Genomic DNA, 19,810 nt, shown 5'->3' with positions numbered 1-19,810 from the left:
CTTCTTCTATCTTACCTCTTAATAAGCCCGATATCCCTCCTCTCTGGTGGCATCGGTGGCGTCTCCCACTTTAGCAAAACCGTCGCCTGGCGCTCTGATCTCCGTCGCATCAGAGTTTAACAACGATCATAAACGTCAGTACTATTTCATTTTTACCTCATAATAAGCCAGATAGCCCTTCTCCCTGGTTGCGTCACCCTGTTCACCAGGGCCGTCGGCAGGCGCTCCAATCTCCGTCGCGTCAGGGTTGAACAGCGTGTATGAACGGCCGTACGTCGGTATACCCAGCACCAGCTTATCGCGGTCGGCACCACTTTCCAGGTAGAATTTGATCGTGTAATCCTAAAAAAAAGATAGAAGGTAATTTAGTGTTCTATACGATACATAAGAAGTTTATTTTTTTATGTAGATTTTCTTTATATAATTGAGCTTACTGTGGGACTTAGTCAATTTGTGTAATAATGTCCTATAATATTTATTTATTTAATTTAAAATATTAATCACCGGCATATAAAACAATATAATTCATAATGAGCTACGTACTATTTTATTGTTATTAAAGGATGTTACAAGTAATCAATATTAAAGCCAATCCTGAAGAAAGCAGTGATTAATAGTATTAAGTTTGTGTGCGATAGAAATAGGCGGGTCAATGTACAAAATTCTTCGTGCTTAGCGTCCTTACTTTAGAGAATCTGTATTCTTTCTAAAGAAACACTGAGACTGCCGAACGGGCAGCTCTGATATTAATATTTACTGTAAGTTATTACTTAGTTTTCACAAGTGACTACCACTTACAATGTTGAGTTCGTTGTCAACGCTGTACTCGTTGGGCTCCTCAAGCGGGAACAAAGGAGCATGGTGGTTGACGGCGGGCTCGAAAGCGGAGTGGTAGTCGTATGTCAGCAGGTTCATCCAGTCCAGGTATCTGAAAACGACAGATAACAATTATTAATTGATGATAAGAAAAGGAAGGTTTAAAAAGTGCAAAGCGCCTATGGTAGATGACGCTATAAGCTTCCCTGAGGCGCGTATATGAGTGATATGGTAGAAATATTCGCTGTCATCGAGTGAAGTCTCGTTAGCTCAGTTGGCAGAGCGATGGGCTAGTGATCCAGAGTCGCGAGTTCGACCCTCACCCCAGACAGTAAAGAAATTTGTGATAAAAAAGGATCTTAGGCTTTGACTTAAAATGAGGGTCACCATGTGAGTTTTAAACGTTTTACTGGTAAGTAAAAGTGTGTATTTCAGCTGAGCTAGCTGTAACGCAGCTTTGCTAAGAAGTTACCATCTGGCCAATGTCACATGTTTCTGACAGTGAATGCAGCCTAATAGACATAAATTAATAAATATATATTATAGGTACAGAAATACACCAATTACACACACAAATTGACTAAGTTGTTAAGGTTGTGTTGTGGTTATTTAGACAACGATATATATAATATACAAATACTTAAATACATAGAAAACATCTATGAATCAAGAACAAATATCTGTGTCCATCACACAAAAAACTGCCCTAACCGTTATTCGAACCCAGGAGCATCTGCTTCATAGGCAGGGTCACTACCCACTAGGCCAGACCGGTCGTCAAAGCCAAAACATGGACTAGACATGGACTATTTCTGCTAAACATTCGTCAATCAAGTGACGATTTATTTAATACATAAGTATGACACGAGTATCTAGGTTTCGTCCAGCATACACGGAGGTGCGAGAATCGACTATTTGATTTAAGATAACAAGTCAACTCACAGGTAAGCTAATCTTTTGAGATTTTGTTTAGTTGATATTTATTCTAAAACATAAGTGACTACCTCAATTACGTCACCTTGAGAACAAGATCTAGGTCTGAGTTTACATAGTTTACATAGAGTAGTCTGCTAAGTTTAAGACTGATCGACATGACTCATTAATTCCAATGTTAGGTCGGCACGTCTTTGTTCAAAGCTTTACAGACACTATATATAAAACTAAATATAAATGATATGAATATGTCCAAGGTAGACGAGAAATCTATTAGACACGCACAAAAACGTAATTAACATACCAACCTGTCATTAGTTTTATAAATGAGCTTTAAGAATTCATCTTCTAAACCAATTTGTCTACCTAAGGTCACTTCTGTCGGGTTATCCCGATTAATACGAACCACACACGAACATTGAAGTATTGTAAATGTGTAGTGATTGGAATGAAATTAAATGATATAAAAACTGATAATATATGAACTCTGGTCTGGCCGCAAACTTAATTTGAACCTGTAATGCTGTAACTAAATTATTAAATGTAGTTTGGTTTACATTTGTTTAATTTATTAGAAAAAAAAAACAAAACATTTGACGACCGGTCTGGCCTAGTGGGTAGCGACCCTGTCTATGAAGCGGATGGTCCTGGGTTCGAATCCCGGTAAGGGCATTTATTTGTTTGGTGAGTACAGATATTTGTACCCGAGTCATGGATGTTTTTTATGTATTTAAGTATTTGTATATTATATATATCGCTGTCTGAGTATCCGTAACACAAGCCTTCTTGGCTTACCGTGGGATTTAGTCAATTTGTGTAAGAATGTCCCTACGAGTATAATATTTATTTATCTATTATTTGTATATAACTAGACAACATCAGGGCTCGTAGTTGAATTAGTGAAGCTGTTTTTGAAAGTATTGGTTGATGGATGTCGCACTGTAACTCCTAAAATGCATTTTGGAATAAATGTGCTTAAACCTACAATGTGATTTACACGTCAGTTAGACATTATTTGCCCGTTATGTAACTAAATATCTAGGTATTGTATAGCCCTCAGTCGAAATGAGATTTAGAACCCGCGGAGACATTAAGTTAATTAATAGTGTCGTACCACAAACCTCTCGGTCGGTACCTACGTAATACTTGGCTACGGTAAGTGAATCGGGGCTAATTTACTCATAACGAAGTCAGAGAAGTCATAAAATCATTACGCACCTACTTTCATTTAAAGTATTTTTAACCGACTTCAAAAAAGGAGGAGGTTCTCAATTCAATTGATTTTTTTTTGTATGTATGTTACTCGATATCTCCGAGAATCGTGAACTGATTTTCAATTTTTTTGTAATAGAACGGGTATAACCCCGAGATGGTTCCGTTGGCACCAAGTCGGGGTCTGATGATGGGATCTTGGAGAAATCGAGGGAATTCTTCAAATGTTATAGGTGCATGTATGGTGCTTTTAGTAATATTTGAAGTCGGTTTTATTTTTTTGTATACGTAGTATACTCTGGCACAGCCACTTTGTCAGTAGAAAAAGGCGGCAAATTTTCGGCTGTGTTCAGTATGTACCTATTACCTGGTGTTTCACTGCTGGGGAAAGCTTGGAATCATTTGAACCTTACACTAAATCATGTATTCGAAACACACACACACACACCAACACATACCAATTATCTTAGCTAGAGTAGATAAAAAGAAGCATCTACCCAAAACAAAATGATGTATTTTAGCAATTGAGGAATTGTGATTAATTATCTGCTAAATATTCTGTTGTTATTACATGACTAGGTACAGTACATTACATTAATTAAAAGCACTTCCGTCGCATTATAGCTACTTCAGTTTCTGATTGTATACCATTGGAAGTATTTAATGAATATCATAAATTTTATATTTACTTTAATCAACCACGCCCACGGAGTAGTAACTACTCTAGCTAGACAGAAAGAAAAACTTTCGTAACTTTAGTAACATATTATTCGGTTGTTGCCCTACCGGAACCACATCAACATGTCATATACATAGTCTCATTACATTGGGACGCTATTATGTTGTTACTTATCATATGATGCAAGAGTCACGGTCAGCAGATGTGGGGCGGAGAAACAGAGCATGAGACGCTTGTTCGAGAAAACAAATATTTGCATTGTTTAACGAGATTAGAGATCGACCAAAAATGGAAGCATTATATAGGTATTAAGTATGCTATTTCACAGACTGAAAATGAGAAACATTACGCGTATTTACCTAAACCTTGAACTTTTTTTCTTGTTTATGGCAATGCCTTAAAAATATTTAGGGATAAATTTACACAGATCGACCTAGCCCCAAACTAACCAAAACTTTAAAAAGAAGCCTAAAAGAAGACATATTTTTAGCAGTCTATGTTAGTTGGTATGTTTGTGGCGGAAAATTCATAGATGCGTTGGTCGAATGGAATTACTGATGGCCAGATTCGAAGAATGAAATACGATAACGAGAACTTATCTAAACCAGAACTTATTGGTTTAGTTACGTTCTCATTTAGATATCGTTTGTATGTCGTATAATTTACAGAAGCAGCTTGATGACGTTAGAAATATCATAGATAGATCTTATTGGGATCACAGCGGAATCGAAATAAACGTCAATTTTGACATTTCGTTTAATTATTGATCTATTAAAGACACGTTTAAAATCTTTCCAAGATCTTAAACGTGTCTTAATCATTCTTCGAATCGGGCCGTGAATCGATTATGATGCTTGTTCGTATTTTATGCACTAGACTATAATTTTTTATCAGTTCAACATGAAAAAATACCTATAGTTAAGCTACACTGGTTTCAAATGCTTTACCGTATTTTATTTAGTATTTGTTAGTAACAGCGGCTTTTAGTTTTTCGTCACATAAAAATAGAACTTTATATTGTATTGTAATTTTGGCGATTTTCCGCAACTCAACAACTGGCGCCTATTTTGTGTAAAAGAAAAAATTGAGCCTTAATTATAAAACAAATATGGATAATTATAATGCGCCAAGCTGCTTGGCGCATTATAATTTTTCATATTTGTTTGTTTAAAACAAAATAATCCTGCTTGGCCCAAGTCTAGTCACTAAACAAATTAGGTATGTTTTTTCTAACGATATTGTAGTTGACATCACAATTTTAGCAAGCCGATTGATGTTTGTAATGCAGTGTTACAAGGCGTAATAAGCAATACCATTCAAGCCTTTAAAAAATAAGGACACAATAAGCTAAAGCAATCGTCAAGTAAAATAAGGACACAATACACTAAGGCAGTCCTCATTCCCCATTCTATACCTAAGTAGATTTAGCAACGATTCAGGGCCGCGGAGGAGCCTAGCGCCCGTCCCCATTGTGTTCTCCATTGTACATTCAAATCAGTTGCGACATGTGATAATGACGAGTGGGATGTAATGTGGGCTAGAAAAGTGGCGTTTGCAAATGGGGGGTTAATTATAACGATGAACGTAAAAGTTGCAGCGGCGCGTCAAACAAATCAGGTAGGCCGGAGCCAAATAGACAAGTCATAGGATTGAAATTTAGTTGTTTGTACGCGTCGACAATGTAGTTTCTGTAATACAAGTACACACACACCATATGCCATATGTTTTATAATCTAATTATTTTTATTTTATGTGAACTGAAATATTAGAATGATAGGTAATATGCAACAAACTCGCCGCGTAACCATTGCTAAAATTTCAGATTTGTTATTTTATTTAACACATTTTACGTCGAAAGCGAAATGCGACTGAATTGACGGATTTTTTAATCAACTAAAATGTCTTAAACAACAGGTTTACCATTTACCTGGGACGCCCAGAAAGAAATACCTGGCCTCGTAGCCAACGTTACAATCTTTAACGCTCCGTAGCGTATCGTAGTCATCTCTGTCTATCACTCTCCTTTATTAGTGCGACTGTGACAGTTGCGTTTCGTTCGCCACGAAGCGTGAACGATAGGCACGTTGGCTACACGGGCTGATAATTAAATCCCATTTATAGGGTAAGAAAACAATCACGACCGATTAAGCAAGAAGTGATGTTGATTGACTAACTTTCCCGAAAAGCCATTACACTCCCACACCGTAAGAGAAAACGTTTCCTTTAACAATTAGCATATATGCGCACACGCAACGCGACCTTTACGTAACCGCAATGCCAGCTAATTGACACCAATAGCGCTACCAAAACACCCGTCAACGCTACTACGTGTCAACGCTACGCATCATGTATCGTGTAGCCGCAATTATATGTGGTGACACGGTTCATTTCTTTAACTTGTCTACAAAAGCATATGTTTAAATTTATACTCAGTTGCAGAGCAGTAAAGCTCAAAATAGTAAGTGATGTGTTTCGATGCTTTAGCTAAACAGCGATATGTAAATAGGGTTGGGAAAGAGTCACACGTTGCTCTAGTCCAATGTCAGATTGGGTAAGAGAGTGTGAGTTTGAATGATAAGATGGGAACTTACGTTGATTGCGCTTATACGAATGAAATATATCCATTTAATGATAATGATATTATTGCTTAATTTAACCATAGATTTAATGCTTAAAAGGCATAAAGGCAAGCCTTAAACATTAACAATATCTAAAAGTATTAAATTATATTCCCTACTTTATGCTAACACCGCGTTTTAAAGGAAATAATTCTCTTAAATAGAGCAGAACTAATTGTAACTAGAGGTACTTACTTGTTCAAAGTTTTGATGCCAAATACCTTCTGCCATAGTGAGCAGGAGGCGATATTCTCCTGTTTTCTCGCTGTCTCTTTCGAAGTCTTCCCTTAGTTTACAAACGACTTTGGCGTAGTTATATCTCCTCTTAGCTCGCTGTCATGCTAACATAGATCTAATAAATAAAGTAACTACTTACCGGTTCAAAGTCTTGACGTCAAATCCCTTTTGAATATACTCGATGCCAGCGGGCACAGCCATAGTGAGCAGGAGGCGAGTTTTTCCTGTCTTCTCGCTCTCTCTTTCGAACTCTTCCCTAAGTTCTTTGACGAGCTTGGCGTAGTTCTCTCTGTCTTTTGGCTTGCCACCGTCGCGGAACGCGGGGTACTCCCAGTCCAGGTCCAGACCGTCGAAGTGGTTCTGTCTGAGGAACTGTAGAAAAAAATTGAAATGAATGAATTATAAACAGGCATTTATGAGCCATTTACGACCGACGGCCGACTCTGGCCTAGTGGGTAATGACCCTGCCTATAAAGCCGATGGTCCTAGATTCGAATCCCGGTAAGGGTATTTATTTGTGTAATGAACACAAATATTTGTTCATGGGTCATGAGTATTTTCTATGTATGTACATATATAAGTATGTATTTATCTATAGGTATATGTATGCATATCGTCGCCTAGTACCCATAGTACAAGCTTTGCTTTGTTTGGGGCCAGGTTGATCCATGTAATATTGTCCCCAAATATATTTTTTTAAAGAACTTTAAAGAGCTTACATTACTCGATAAACAGATGTAATGTAAGTAAATTTGCATTGTGTTGGCAAGATGTTAACTTTCTCAAAAGGTTTCATCCAATTACGATTTGCACAAGTAATGTTTTATAATTGCGAATGAATAACTTAAATAAAACTATCTTATTTGGCTGCCATGGGATACGGTCACGTCTGAAAATATCGATAGGGACAAAGTGCAAAAAATATGTATACAACATAATATATGGGCAATAAGGTCTTGTATACATATTTTCGGCACTTTATTCGTACCGATATTTTCAGACGTAACTGTACCTATATTGCGACGAAGGCTATCTTCCAGCGTGAAATTGGACTTGATATACGGCCCAATTCGAGCAATGCTTATAAGATGTCACACCGATACGATATTGATGTCTCAGTGCCAAAAGTGACATTTTTGGCACTGACAGATCGGTATCGTATCGGTGTGACATCTTTGTTCGAATTGGAGCAAGTAGCTGAACTTTCCCGGTCGCCACTTCTAAAATAAGTAAAATATATAATGCGTACGATAGAATATTAGATATCCAATCTAATAAGTAATTAATACTATCCCAACTTGTACAGATTGATATCTAACTAGTATTACTAGTACAATTAGTATTAATCATATTAATGGGTATCGAGGTATACTTAGCCAAGCTAATGCTGGTAATTTTAGGTCTACGGCTAGATATAGAAAGGGGCAGTCCTGCCGGTGAAAGTGGTATGGTCAGCTATGGTATTTTATGCTACTGTATTGTGTGTGTATCAGGGGTATAGGATGATCTAATACCTATATCACAAAATATAAACAAAGTATCGTTAACATAAGTAATATAAACAGAGGATTAGGACCGAGACGTTAAGCAGTGGGCCTATTGATTTACATCTAATTGACCAAGCGTTAGCGAAGGTCTATGTTTCAGCTTGCGCAAAAATGCCTTAGTATGTCCGAATGTTCTCCTCTACAGTTCGCATTTCTGCAGTTCGCTGATTAAATATGTTGTTTTGTCAAATAAGTTTTTGGAAAATTTCAAAATGGCGTAGTCATGGGAGTTCGTGAGGTCTACAGCTCACAGATCCACTAGTATATGAATTACGAGTTGATATTAAACATACTGCGCATAATATAAATACATACAATATCAATCTTATCATAAATTAATACGAATTTAAAAGCTCAAATACTATTTATATCTAGATATCAAATGTGATTATCTGATACTGATACTAATACTGATATTTGGGGTAACTCCAGCCCGCAGATCCTGCAGCAAGGACTAGGAAGGGGTGACTACAAAGGGGAGGCGATGTTGATACAAAATAGCACTGTATGCTCGCAGGCTCTGCTGATTCAACCTATGCGGCAATGAGTCGGTGGAGTATGTCAGCCTCATATTGCACCAGCTAAGCCTCAAACGTGAAATCCAAAAAATTACGCTCGCAAACCAGCTTATTAAGCAACAATTGTCTATATAAAAATAAAAACCTGGCACAATTTTCTAACATTTAGATTTGAGGAGACTGCGAACGCACGTGTTACATGCGTACCTACCGAAGATGTGTATCTACTCTAAATGTATAGTATCAGGTTTTGAGGAAACCCAATTTCTACAGAAACACGTAAGAAACGAGTTTAAAATTGATGGACACATAAATACGAATTCACATTTTAAAGTGAAATTAAAAGTGGAACTTGATCTGTTGACTTCTGTACTTGTACACTGTAGCGCAGAGATCTAGATTAGGTTCATATTTTATAAGAAGCTTATCTATTTAAAAAAAAATAGACATTTCAAATAACATTATTGAGTACCTACGATGTTGGTTTATTTTAAACATTAATTGAAAGCAATCTCAAAACAATTACATCCTAACAATACACGTAAGATTTTCTTTTGTTAAATATCATGATAATTACTCACGAAATAAAACTAATATAATGGGTTATATCGCATATAATGAATAAATATATCGTAATGACAAACGTCGGGCCATACTTTAAATTCATTATTGGCGATATAATCCATCAAAAAAAAATTGTTTGATTTCATAACACATACCTAAGCTCAATAATTAAAAGCTGGCATTATTTTTCTTTATTCTCTAATTAAAAAAATAAATAAAAAAACATTTTTTTATACCACATCGGTGGCAAACCACACCGTTGCACACGTTGCTGACCCTAAAATATATATTATACCTACCTATATTTAATGTTAAATCAGTGAAGCCACATTTTGTTTAGGTAGGAGTAATACTTAAGGGGAATGCTATGTACCTAACTCAACCTGGTCATGCGCAGCTTTCGTAACACCGTCATCGGTAATAGAATGCTACTTTGTCTATGTCCAGCCGGACTGGCATCTCGTCGGTGACGAAATAGGACTGTTCCCGTCCGTTACGTAACATCGACACATTCAAATGTTAAGTACAGTAAAGGCTTTGCAAGATAACTGTTATTATGTTACACTGTATTATGTTATGGTATCGGAAAGAAATATTTAAGCATTAAGTTTATGTAATTCAAAATTTGATTAACTCTAATAATTTGGTCCAGAGGCCCATTTCTAGAAAGGTATTAGTCTAATATTATTAGTGTGTTGCCATGGTAACCCATACGATTTGACAGTTTGTGGACTAATAATATTAGTCTAATGCCGTTCGAAAAATGGGCCCCAGGTCGTGACGTTGCCAAATGTACGTTTGAATACATTTATGATTTATTTTACTTGCTTATACCAAGCTCGTTACTAGAGATTAATTTATTTGTGCGAAACGTCGCCAAAGAAGTTTCTATATCAGACATAGACTCTAGTAGTGTACAGTCAGCCTCAATAGTAGCAGATGCTGTGGCGGATGGATACAACGCGCCAAAAGTAATCTCTAAAATGATTCTGTCGTAGTCTAATTTTTCACATAGGTACACACATACCTATCTATTTTTGTTAAGCTATTAAATAATGGTAGATGATTTTGTTGCATAGTATGACACACTAATTTTGATGCTGAATGATTATAATAGTGAAATAAAACTACCGTCCATCCTACTGATAACATTTCAACTAATACATTCACTAATGTATTGACCAACACGTCATATAGGAAATAAGCGAATCGAAATGCAATTTCCTCGACGGAAGATAGAAATCGGCGGACTTCCGAACAATATACGCGTACCGACTCAATCCAACCTTATTAAGGCTTATTAGTGATCGGAATGTCCGTAACGAATATCTCCGTATATCTACGTAATTGCTGACAACTTTAATGTAATGCCGTAAGAGCTATTTCTGGATGGTAAACTTGTTAAAATTCTGTAGACGATACATCCTATTCAACGTTGGTAACGAATGATAATGTACGGTAAATTCCTAGTCCAGGTAGACTACATCTAAAGATTATATGGATTGATGTTTATTTAATTGCATTTAAATTCGATAGGTACACATTTTTAAATCCCTTACGTACGCTTAAGCCCAAATTAGAATATCATATGGCCACATATGACTCTACAAATGTACTAAATAAGAGTGAGTTAGATATTTTTGCGCGCTCTATGGTGGAAGTTAAAACTACAGGTGACTTTTTGAACGATTATTTTCTTTAAAATACGTAGCTACTTAATTAAAATTCCATCACGCTTTTTATTTTGGAATTGATAATTAATGATTTGTTTTAGTATTTTTTTATGAATTTATTTGAAATTCACTGCATTATAAATTATTATGTATAGCTATCACAGGCTCGTAACTTGTTAATGTGGATAGAAGCAGCGGGGCGAAAGCGTCGTTTTACCCTGTACTACTCTCATTATTTTTTATACGCCGCGTAATCATAATCACGTCATCTTGATGGCTATCATATTTTACATCGTAATTAATTTGACCAGTTTCTGGTGGGTGACAGATTTATAAGTTGTTTGAACCGGATGCTACAAATATGAAATTAAAAGTATTTTAGGCTCATACCATTTTTTGTCTAGGTTTATGAAATGCATGTTCACTAGTTAGAAATCGTTATTAAAAGATTAAATTAGATAAAAGTTATTAAATTAGCTCCTTTGTTATTAAGACTAGGTCCAGTGGCGCTCTTATTAGGGGAATTGTGTTTCCTAATAACCCAATTAATTTCTGTATACCAATTTTTGATCTATTTGATATAGTTTTGTATTACTTCGACTTGACTTAACCACATAAACGGAGTAATGTGGCCACGATTTGTCGTTTAGTTGATAAAGCAAACAGTAAGCAAAATAACTCTGTGATAAATACCAAAAGTTGGGGAATCAGCAGGAAAATAATATGAATGTACTGATTTATACAGAAATTTATTGGTTTATTAGAAAACATAATTAAATTCCCCTAATAAGGCCGCCCCTGGACGATCGACCCAGTATCTCAGTCCCAGTCTTTAGAACTTTCCAGAAGTCTAGTTGCAGTTTTATAGACCTTAATGAGCAATCACCCAAGTTCATGTAAGAACACATCTAGGTAGCTAAATACAATGATAGAAACGATAATGGAGGGCAAGATTTTTCAAGTTCCTTTATGTGAATTTGAAACTCTGCTTTTCAAGCGGTCGACAATTAGGAGAAGTCCAACCACTCTCTGTATGATAAGTTTCTTAGTAGAATATGTTTACCTTGATAGTGTTCCGTACGAACTCCTTCCTGGCCGCTTTCGAGGCGACCATGGGCGAGAAGCGCGTGGACCCCTCGTTCCACCCACCGATGGCCAGCATGGTCTTCAGGTTCTTGTTGTACGTCTTCAGACCCGTGAACTTGGCGTAGCCGCCTGGAGAACAGACGAATGTTAGCAAGGATGTTTGGAAGGTGAGACGATAGTGAGGCAGGTCAAAATCATATAATTTGCATAATGTAATTATTTTCTCATTTAAATAAGATACAATTTGAATATAAATTACAAGTAATGACATAGACCTGTGAATTTTAATTACGACTTGATCTATAATTATCTACTATTCATGTTTTTTCAATTTGTTCTTTGATTAATAATTGGATATCGAAAATCCATTACTTTGTTCAAAACAAAAACTCTAACCTTTTTCAATACCCTGGTACATGTTAAAGGGGTTGAGTATGTTGTCCTCGGTGAACCCTCCGAAGGCATAGATGAGATACATGCAGAGGTAGGGGTTAATGTTCCCGGGGGTTGAAGCGCGCCCTGCCAGGCCGGTACACCAATAACTAGTATTTTAGTTATGTATCTGTTTGACAGCCTTACCTTTCTCAATATCTTGGTACTTGTCGAAGGGTTTGAGTGTGTTGTCCTTAGTGAATCCTCCGAAGGCGTAGATGAGATGCGTGCAGAGGTAGGGGTTGATGTTCTGCGGGTTGAAGCGCGCCGTCCCGGGCCGGTAGACCGACCAGTTTGTGTAGTAGCAGACCACGCGAGGCTCGTGTGTCGCGGCTGTGGATGCCAATCAGATGTCAAATTTAACGAATTAAAATGGTAAACTTTTAAAAATATTTTTATGTTCTGCTTAGGTTATATAACAGATTTTTGGCAATATCAGCAAATGTAAATTGTTAAATTTAACGGCCTCCTAGCTTAGTCGGTAGTGACGACCCTGCCTACGAGGCAGGAGGTCCCGGGTCCAAATCCTGGTAAGGGCATTTATTTATGTGTTTATCACTAATATTTGTTCGTGAGTTATGGATGTTTTCTATGTATTCCAGTATTTATATACAGGATGAGTCATGAGACGTGAGCAGGACTAAGCCTACACAATCAGTAAATGCTAATGAATCATTCACAATCATATTTAAGTAAAACAATCACGTTTTTTATCTGTTATCTAACTTTTTTTAAGGACAATTTTGATTATCTACAATCATGGACACCCTACAACACTTAATTAACAAATACAAACCTCTGTAACCGTTATGACAGAACTTTGATTATGAAGAAAATAAAATGTCACACTTGAGTGAGATACGATTTTTCAAAAGTAACCAGACTCCGATGACATTCAATTTATCACTTGTTATGGATAAAACAAAGAGGGTGACCATAAATGTCGTAAATAAAATAAAATAAAAAAATTTAACAGTATAAAATAAATTAACTTTAATCTCACAAATAATGGTATGAAATAGTTGCTGATAATTTACTGAATACGCAGGCTTGATCCTGCTCACGTCTCCTGAATCATCCTGGTTTATACTTATGTATATATCGTCGTGTAGTACCCACAACAATTGAACTTACTGTGGAACTTGTGTAAAATAGTCCTATAATATTTATAAAGTAAAATTGTTGGTTATGCACCGTCTCAGAACTATAATAATTAAATTTGAAGTACGAGTAGGTACTCAAGTATCACGAATAGCTGCAAGAATACAAGATGTCGCATTCAGTACGGGTCTAACAAAAGGCTAATTTTTGAAGTAAAATCACATATCACGGACTTGTTTTTAGTCTAGATTCGTCTAGTTAGAACAAAAATAGTATTCACAAATAGCTATAAAAGCATAGTTATTAAGCAGCCTGAATCACATATGTACGTGTCTAACATAAATAAATATTCGCGTAAATTTTGTTACTACACGGAATTCGCAAGGATTATAACTGAGCAATATTTATTTAGAACATTAGCTGGTGAATATTTGATGATTAACATTTACATAAACCTGATACAAGTTATAAACCATGCTATGTATTATATTTACTATCTTAGTTTTGTGATGTCTTACGTAATACCATTAAAGTGACATTACTACAATGAATTCATACTTTAGTAACACTTACGATACTGCGAAGCTTACCAAGGCATCTTGTGTACTATTGCTACAGTAGAAACTGTTTCTAGTTTAAATAGTAGATATTTGCCATTAACATACCAGTTTTTATATGGAACATCTATAGATATATTGTGTAAAGCAGTAAAGAAAAGCACGTAGAATGAAATGAAATAAGATGCCGAGTTCAATTCAGCGCCATTAAGTGTGACCTTTTGTGTCACACACCCACAAAGATTCCGGGTGAACGAACTAACGGTTGTATTATTGGCTAGGTAGAAAGTATTTAGCAAACTTGTAACAATATACAAGGTGTAATGTCAACTTAATGTTTGCTGCATCTCAAATATTAAGAGGAAAGTCGGACTGCTTGGACTTGGTGGCAAAGACGACTACCTTATATGTTCCCGACAAGTACTTACGTGGTCGTAGCCATCGCCTCCTAGCGAATGAAACCTCTCACACAATAGCACACCAGTGACGGTATCATGGTCTCATTTATATCACTTGTCATATCATGCATCACTTTCGCACTTACATACTTGTTAGAACGTGACAGGTATGATGACAGATGATAAAAAAACCGACCATCTTAGCCTTACAGCGGTGGAAACATGGTTCTATTTTTATCACTTGTCACTATGCCCGTCACTTTCGCGCTTACATACTTCTTAGGACGTGATAGGCATGGTGACAAATGATATTTGATGACTTTTTGACTGGACTAAGCAAGAAAACGGGCACTCACAAAACTAGGCTATTTATCATTTTGTACTCTATAAAAGTAGGAAAATTATATCCTGAAGGTTAAAGACAGGGTCTCTCATCTTGAAAAAGGGTTCCGAAATTTGGGCCCCATACAAAAAAAATACATTATTTTAAATTTTATGTTTTAAATATGCCTTCTTTTGAAAAAAATTATACTACATTTATTGTTTTCCGGATCATTTTCTAACGAATAGTATTTTTTTAAATACGTTTTTTGCAAAAAATTACGAATATCCGGTTTTTCTTCGATTCGCCCCGTGCTACGCGGGCTGCGATTCAGTCTTCCATCAGATATATAATAAGTGTATAAATTAAATCTATGGCATCGTTAATTTATACACATTTATTTCTTAACAGGACTGAACTAAAAAGTGAACATTAGTAAATAATAAAATAACAATTACCTGGTGTTGCGAATGTGAGAACGGCTATCGCTAAGGATAGCCATGTTGTCACTTCCTGTGGACAAAAGAAAATAATATTAACATATGTTACAAAGTTACTTTGGCGGGTAAGATACAATTACATAATATGACCTAAAAATATCAAGTAAATTTATATTTCTCACTGATTGAGGAGGGGAGGTGTAACAAAAGTAGGGATCCATTTAAGAGCATAATATTTAGTATCGTCTTCTGATGTTCTGATCAGGAATAAGTAGAAGAAGAAAAAATTGACGAAAAAAATTTTTGGTCTTTGTATGGAGAGTTGTTCGGTTTGGACAACTTGCCCCAAAAATTAAAATTTTGGGGAAAAAAAAATTCTTCTCCTTTTTCCTAATTTAAACACGATACCGAATATGTCCTTAAGCTCACTATTTTTGTTACAACCTGTACATATCTTCACATTATTATAAATCTTATGAATTTAAACAATTTATTGTAAATTATACAATAGTTATACAATATATACACCATAAAATGTGTAATTTTCAGGTAGCAGCACAACATTGTTATAGAAAGTTGTTAATTTCACGCATAATTATGCTAGTAATTGACAATCTATGAAATGATGCTTCTGACTGAAAACAGCATGGTTAATCATATTATTTATCTTCAAGTCTTGATGTAATAAATATCTATTACTTTTTGACGAATTGGCAAGATTTCGTACGAAAAATTCATAATAGTTCGGTTCCATGCAGAATTGCAGCTAATGCTCTGTTATGAAACTTTTTAAAATTAAAATACCCAAGTTGTGATTAAGCTGTCCATTTAAAAAAATACATTTGCCTTATCTAGAATCTACACTAACAAAAAACTCTTAATAAATAGCACTCAGAGCATTCAGAATGACCTTTTATTTTAGCACAGGTGACTGGGCAACCGATTATGTAAGGCAACCTTATAGAAGCCGGATCGTATGAAAATATTGCATATATTATATTAAGTTGTGGTCAATGTAAAACGTCTAATGCTCAGGTTATGCAGAGGTTAATGAAACCGGAGGTTATAAGGTTGAGCTGTCAATGTCAGGCAAGATAGTAACAGTGTAATAATAGTTATCCTAAGATATAGTTAGAATTAGAAAGTAGTCTAAATTACTAAACAATGGATGATCTAAATTAATTTTTAACAAGCAGAAATGTCTAAAAACGATGCTATTAAAGATAAATATAAAGATAGTTTATTATTCAAGTAGGCATATTACAATGCGCTTATGAACGTCAAATAAAGCTACACCGGCTCTAACCCTACACCTCTGACCCGAGAAGATTTAAATCCCCCCTCAATTGGAGGAGGGTATCCCAATATGGACCGGCAAGAAACTCGGCGGGACACATCTTTTCAAAACATTACATCTTATAATTAACATGCATTAAATAAGAAAAATAAAATACAATTTAGATTACTATAGAAATCATGCAATTACATACAGTAGCTACTTTTATTAAGCTTAGAATACATTTAAAAGTAGAAAAATTGTTGCCTTAGGTGAGACTTGAACTCGCGGCCTCTGGATGCGCTGGAGTATCTATCCAGTAAGTCTCACCAAGGCAGTAATTTTTCCACTATTAAATTTAATGGATGATCTGGTTATAATCGTATGTATAGAAAGATCTGCGAAATTTTGGGGAGAATCCTTGGGAGAATGGGGGAATCCTTGGAAAAGTGAGTCGGCTGATATATACTTAAATATGTAAATGACATGATTAAGTTTATCATGATCTTAGGTTGCATCGACTATAATCTAGTTGCAATAAAATTTACGAAGCATAAATAGGTAATGGAATATAAAGAATGATAATAGTTGCTACTCGTAGCTTCTGGTGTTGACTTAGCGCCTCAAGCTGGTTCGGTCGCATTATCTTTTAGACCCTTAACCTGTGTTTGGTATGTGTAATCCTACTTATTTTAAAATTTCTTTTCGTCAGCCCGTCCCGTCAAAGTGAATGACCCTTCTTTCCGCATGCTCTCGCGCATGTCAACTAGCACAAAAACGAATGACCTATCGTCACCCGCGTCACGCATTAAGTCTCCGCTGCAACAATGCACAATGAAATTTCTTGCGTTTGCGCAGAAAAATACGCCGCTTTGCATATAATGCCCGTTCATGTTTATGTGTGTTTAGCGAAAAGGTTGATGACTTGTTAGATAAGAAAAAAAGTGGAAATATAAATTATGTATGACTTTAGTGATGTTTTGAGAAAGTGCAATAAACATTAACATTAGACCTGTACGTACAGCATGTTACCAAGTTGAATCCTGGCTTATAGACTCTTTGGCGATGACCCATCCATCAAGTCAAAGTTACAGAACCTTGAGCATCGCCATCGAGTCACTAGCTTATCGGTGTTCTATCGGATACATTTCGGGGAAAACGCACAGGAACTGCACGACCTGATTCCACCTTCCCCTTTCCATTATCGGGCATCCAGGCACGGGGAGCGAATGCACCCTCGTGGTAAACATTCCATTTGTTCGCACGAAACGATTTGCCTCTTCTTTTTTTATAGGGACGGCTAAAGAATGGAATGCGCTCCCGTCATCTGTATTCCCTGATAAATATGACCTCGGTCTCTTCAAAGCAAGAGTGAACAGGCTAAACTGAACCGGTGAACTGCATCTTAGACCCTGTTTTCTCTTTCCATCAGGTGTGACTAGGGCCAATCGCCGTTCAGTTTATAAAAAAAGAAGCATAAGAATGAATATTTACTGACGTAATACTCGGTTTTTTTGTATCATGCTAATATAGCGATACGCAAGGGAAGGAAATGCAGTAGCTCCGAAACCACATCCCACCACATATCCTTATTGTTCATAAAACAATACCCCATTTACAATTCCGTACCGCGTCTGCGTCCATTACGGTAACGTACCGGGCAGTTAGCGGCACAATAACTTTACGGTTATGAAACCGCTTGAATATGCATGCCAATTATACTTCGTATCCAAATCCAAGACAACAAATATAATTTACTAGCAGCAGTACACGTTATCGTGCAGTCCAAGTCACACATTTTAGAGATTATAGTATTTAAAAAACAAGTTCGCGCTGTCCCTCTCACTCGCTACGCTGCGTTCCTGCTTCGACATCGCTCCTCCAGTACTCATTACATGTTTTTGTGTTAGTCCGAGTCACACGTATTTTCGCCAAAATAGTGTTCCTCTAAATATGTGTACCTAATTGTGTTTCGATTAATGTTTATTGTGCGCTGAATAAGAAGTATAGAATCAAAACATTATTTGAACTGCGCCGTACCCTCGAATGAAAAATTGATGTTTATTCAGCTCGGCAAGTCTAGTCTCGTTTGCCATACTTACATGGCAGTTAAACTTTCAATTTGAAATTGTAGGTATATTCGTTTAGCGTAATAAACTTATTACCTAAGAAATCAAGTAAGTAATTTTTACGTTCATACGAAATCACTTACTACAACTACCTTCTTTTTTGAATAAATAAATTACGGAAAAAATAAGTATGGGGCTACAAATAGATTACAATTTGAACTTTAAATAATTGTAATACGTACTATTATAGTATTATTTACTAATATAATATTATTTAGATTTCATTTTATGATTGCATAAAATGCAATGTTCACTCACAATTTTTTTTACGAGATGCTTTCGCGTACAGATTTAAATATACAAACCATATCTGAATAAAGTTAATATATACTAGGTAATTGTTTCACGAAAGCGGCTTTTACCATGTCCGATCTACCCTACCATATAATAAAACAGATAACAATGGTAATCCTTGCCGATTGGTAATAAGTGCCTATGAATGATAACAAAACGCGTCTTTATGCAAATGTACATGCACAGTACCAACAAGTTTAATGAGCGTCTTATGAGGATACCTATAGGTATAAATATACAGGAGTAATGTCAATCAATACACAATCTATAAGACATTGGAAGACTATTTAGTCTGACTGACAGTTTAAAGTGTTTAATGCCATTAATCGACGTATACAAACGGGACGTGCTATGCGTGCTCCGATACCGTGCGCCCCATGCCCCATATGAGGGCCATAGTGAATCTATCGTATGGATCATGACGGATTAGGTAGTAGGCTTTAATCGGACATCGCGGTATCGTCGAGTCTTGGGTCCAATCGATGTGGTCGCCTCCTAAATTTGATCATCAGTTAGTTACCCGCTTTGTTATTATTAGACAGCTTTGATTAACATAATATAATATAATTTTAAAATGAAATATATTATGGAAAGATATACTTGATTTGTGTAATATTGTGGACTCCGTCTAATAATAATTCTCCTTTCCGTGAGTACTTAGAAGCTTAGGTTTACTGTGCAACAAGATATTCATCAAACAGAAAATCGGTATTAACTGTGTTGATTAAAGTTTTAATGTAATTTTATAATGCACATGAATTAATAGTTCAAAATTAAAACACATATTAAATAAATATTTTCTTATAAATGAGATGTCGACATGGTACTATATTTGCCCCACTTTAATAGTGAAGAGGCTATCATTACTCCACAATCATTGTGTCGAGGGCTCCGCTTTCACAGCGTCGAGGTTATATTTGCCCCACTTTAATAGTGAAGAGGCTATCATTACTCCACAACCATTGTGTCGAGGGCTCC

The 19,810-nt window shown here is 36.0% G+C and overlaps 1 protein-coding gene across 1 annotated transcript in view; it reads right to left on the bottom strand.

The window, feature by feature from the left end:
- Nucleotides 1-19,810, bottom strand: part of LOC133524502 (mucin-2) — a 157,134-nt gene that overhangs the window by 53,334 nt on the left and 83,990 nt on the right. Inside the window, exons 2-7 of the mRNA XM_061860574.1 lie at nt 15,152-15,206; nt 12,463-12,648; nt 11,861-12,012; nt 6,635-6,867; nt 799-928; nt 157-342 (exon numbers count right to left, since the gene is read on the bottom strand). Of these exons, the coding sequence (XP_061716558.1) occupies nt 157-342; nt 799-928; nt 6,635-6,867; nt 11,861-12,012; nt 12,463-12,648; nt 15,152-15,206 (942 nt within the window). The remainder of the gene's footprint in view (nt 1-156; nt 343-798; nt 929-6,634; nt 6,868-11,860; nt 12,013-12,462; nt 12,649-15,151; nt 15,207-19,810) is intronic.

The sequence above is a fragment of the Cydia pomonella genome, chromosome 13 (assembly GCF_033807575.1).
Source record: "Cydia pomonella isolate Wapato2018A chromosome 13, ilCydPomo1, whole genome shotgun sequence".
Classification (NCBI taxonomy): Eukaryota; Metazoa; Arthropoda; class Insecta; order Lepidoptera; family Tortricidae; genus Cydia; species Cydia pomonella.
Note: the sequence above shows the minus strand (reverse complement) of the source record. Positions and strands in the feature narration are given on the sequence as shown.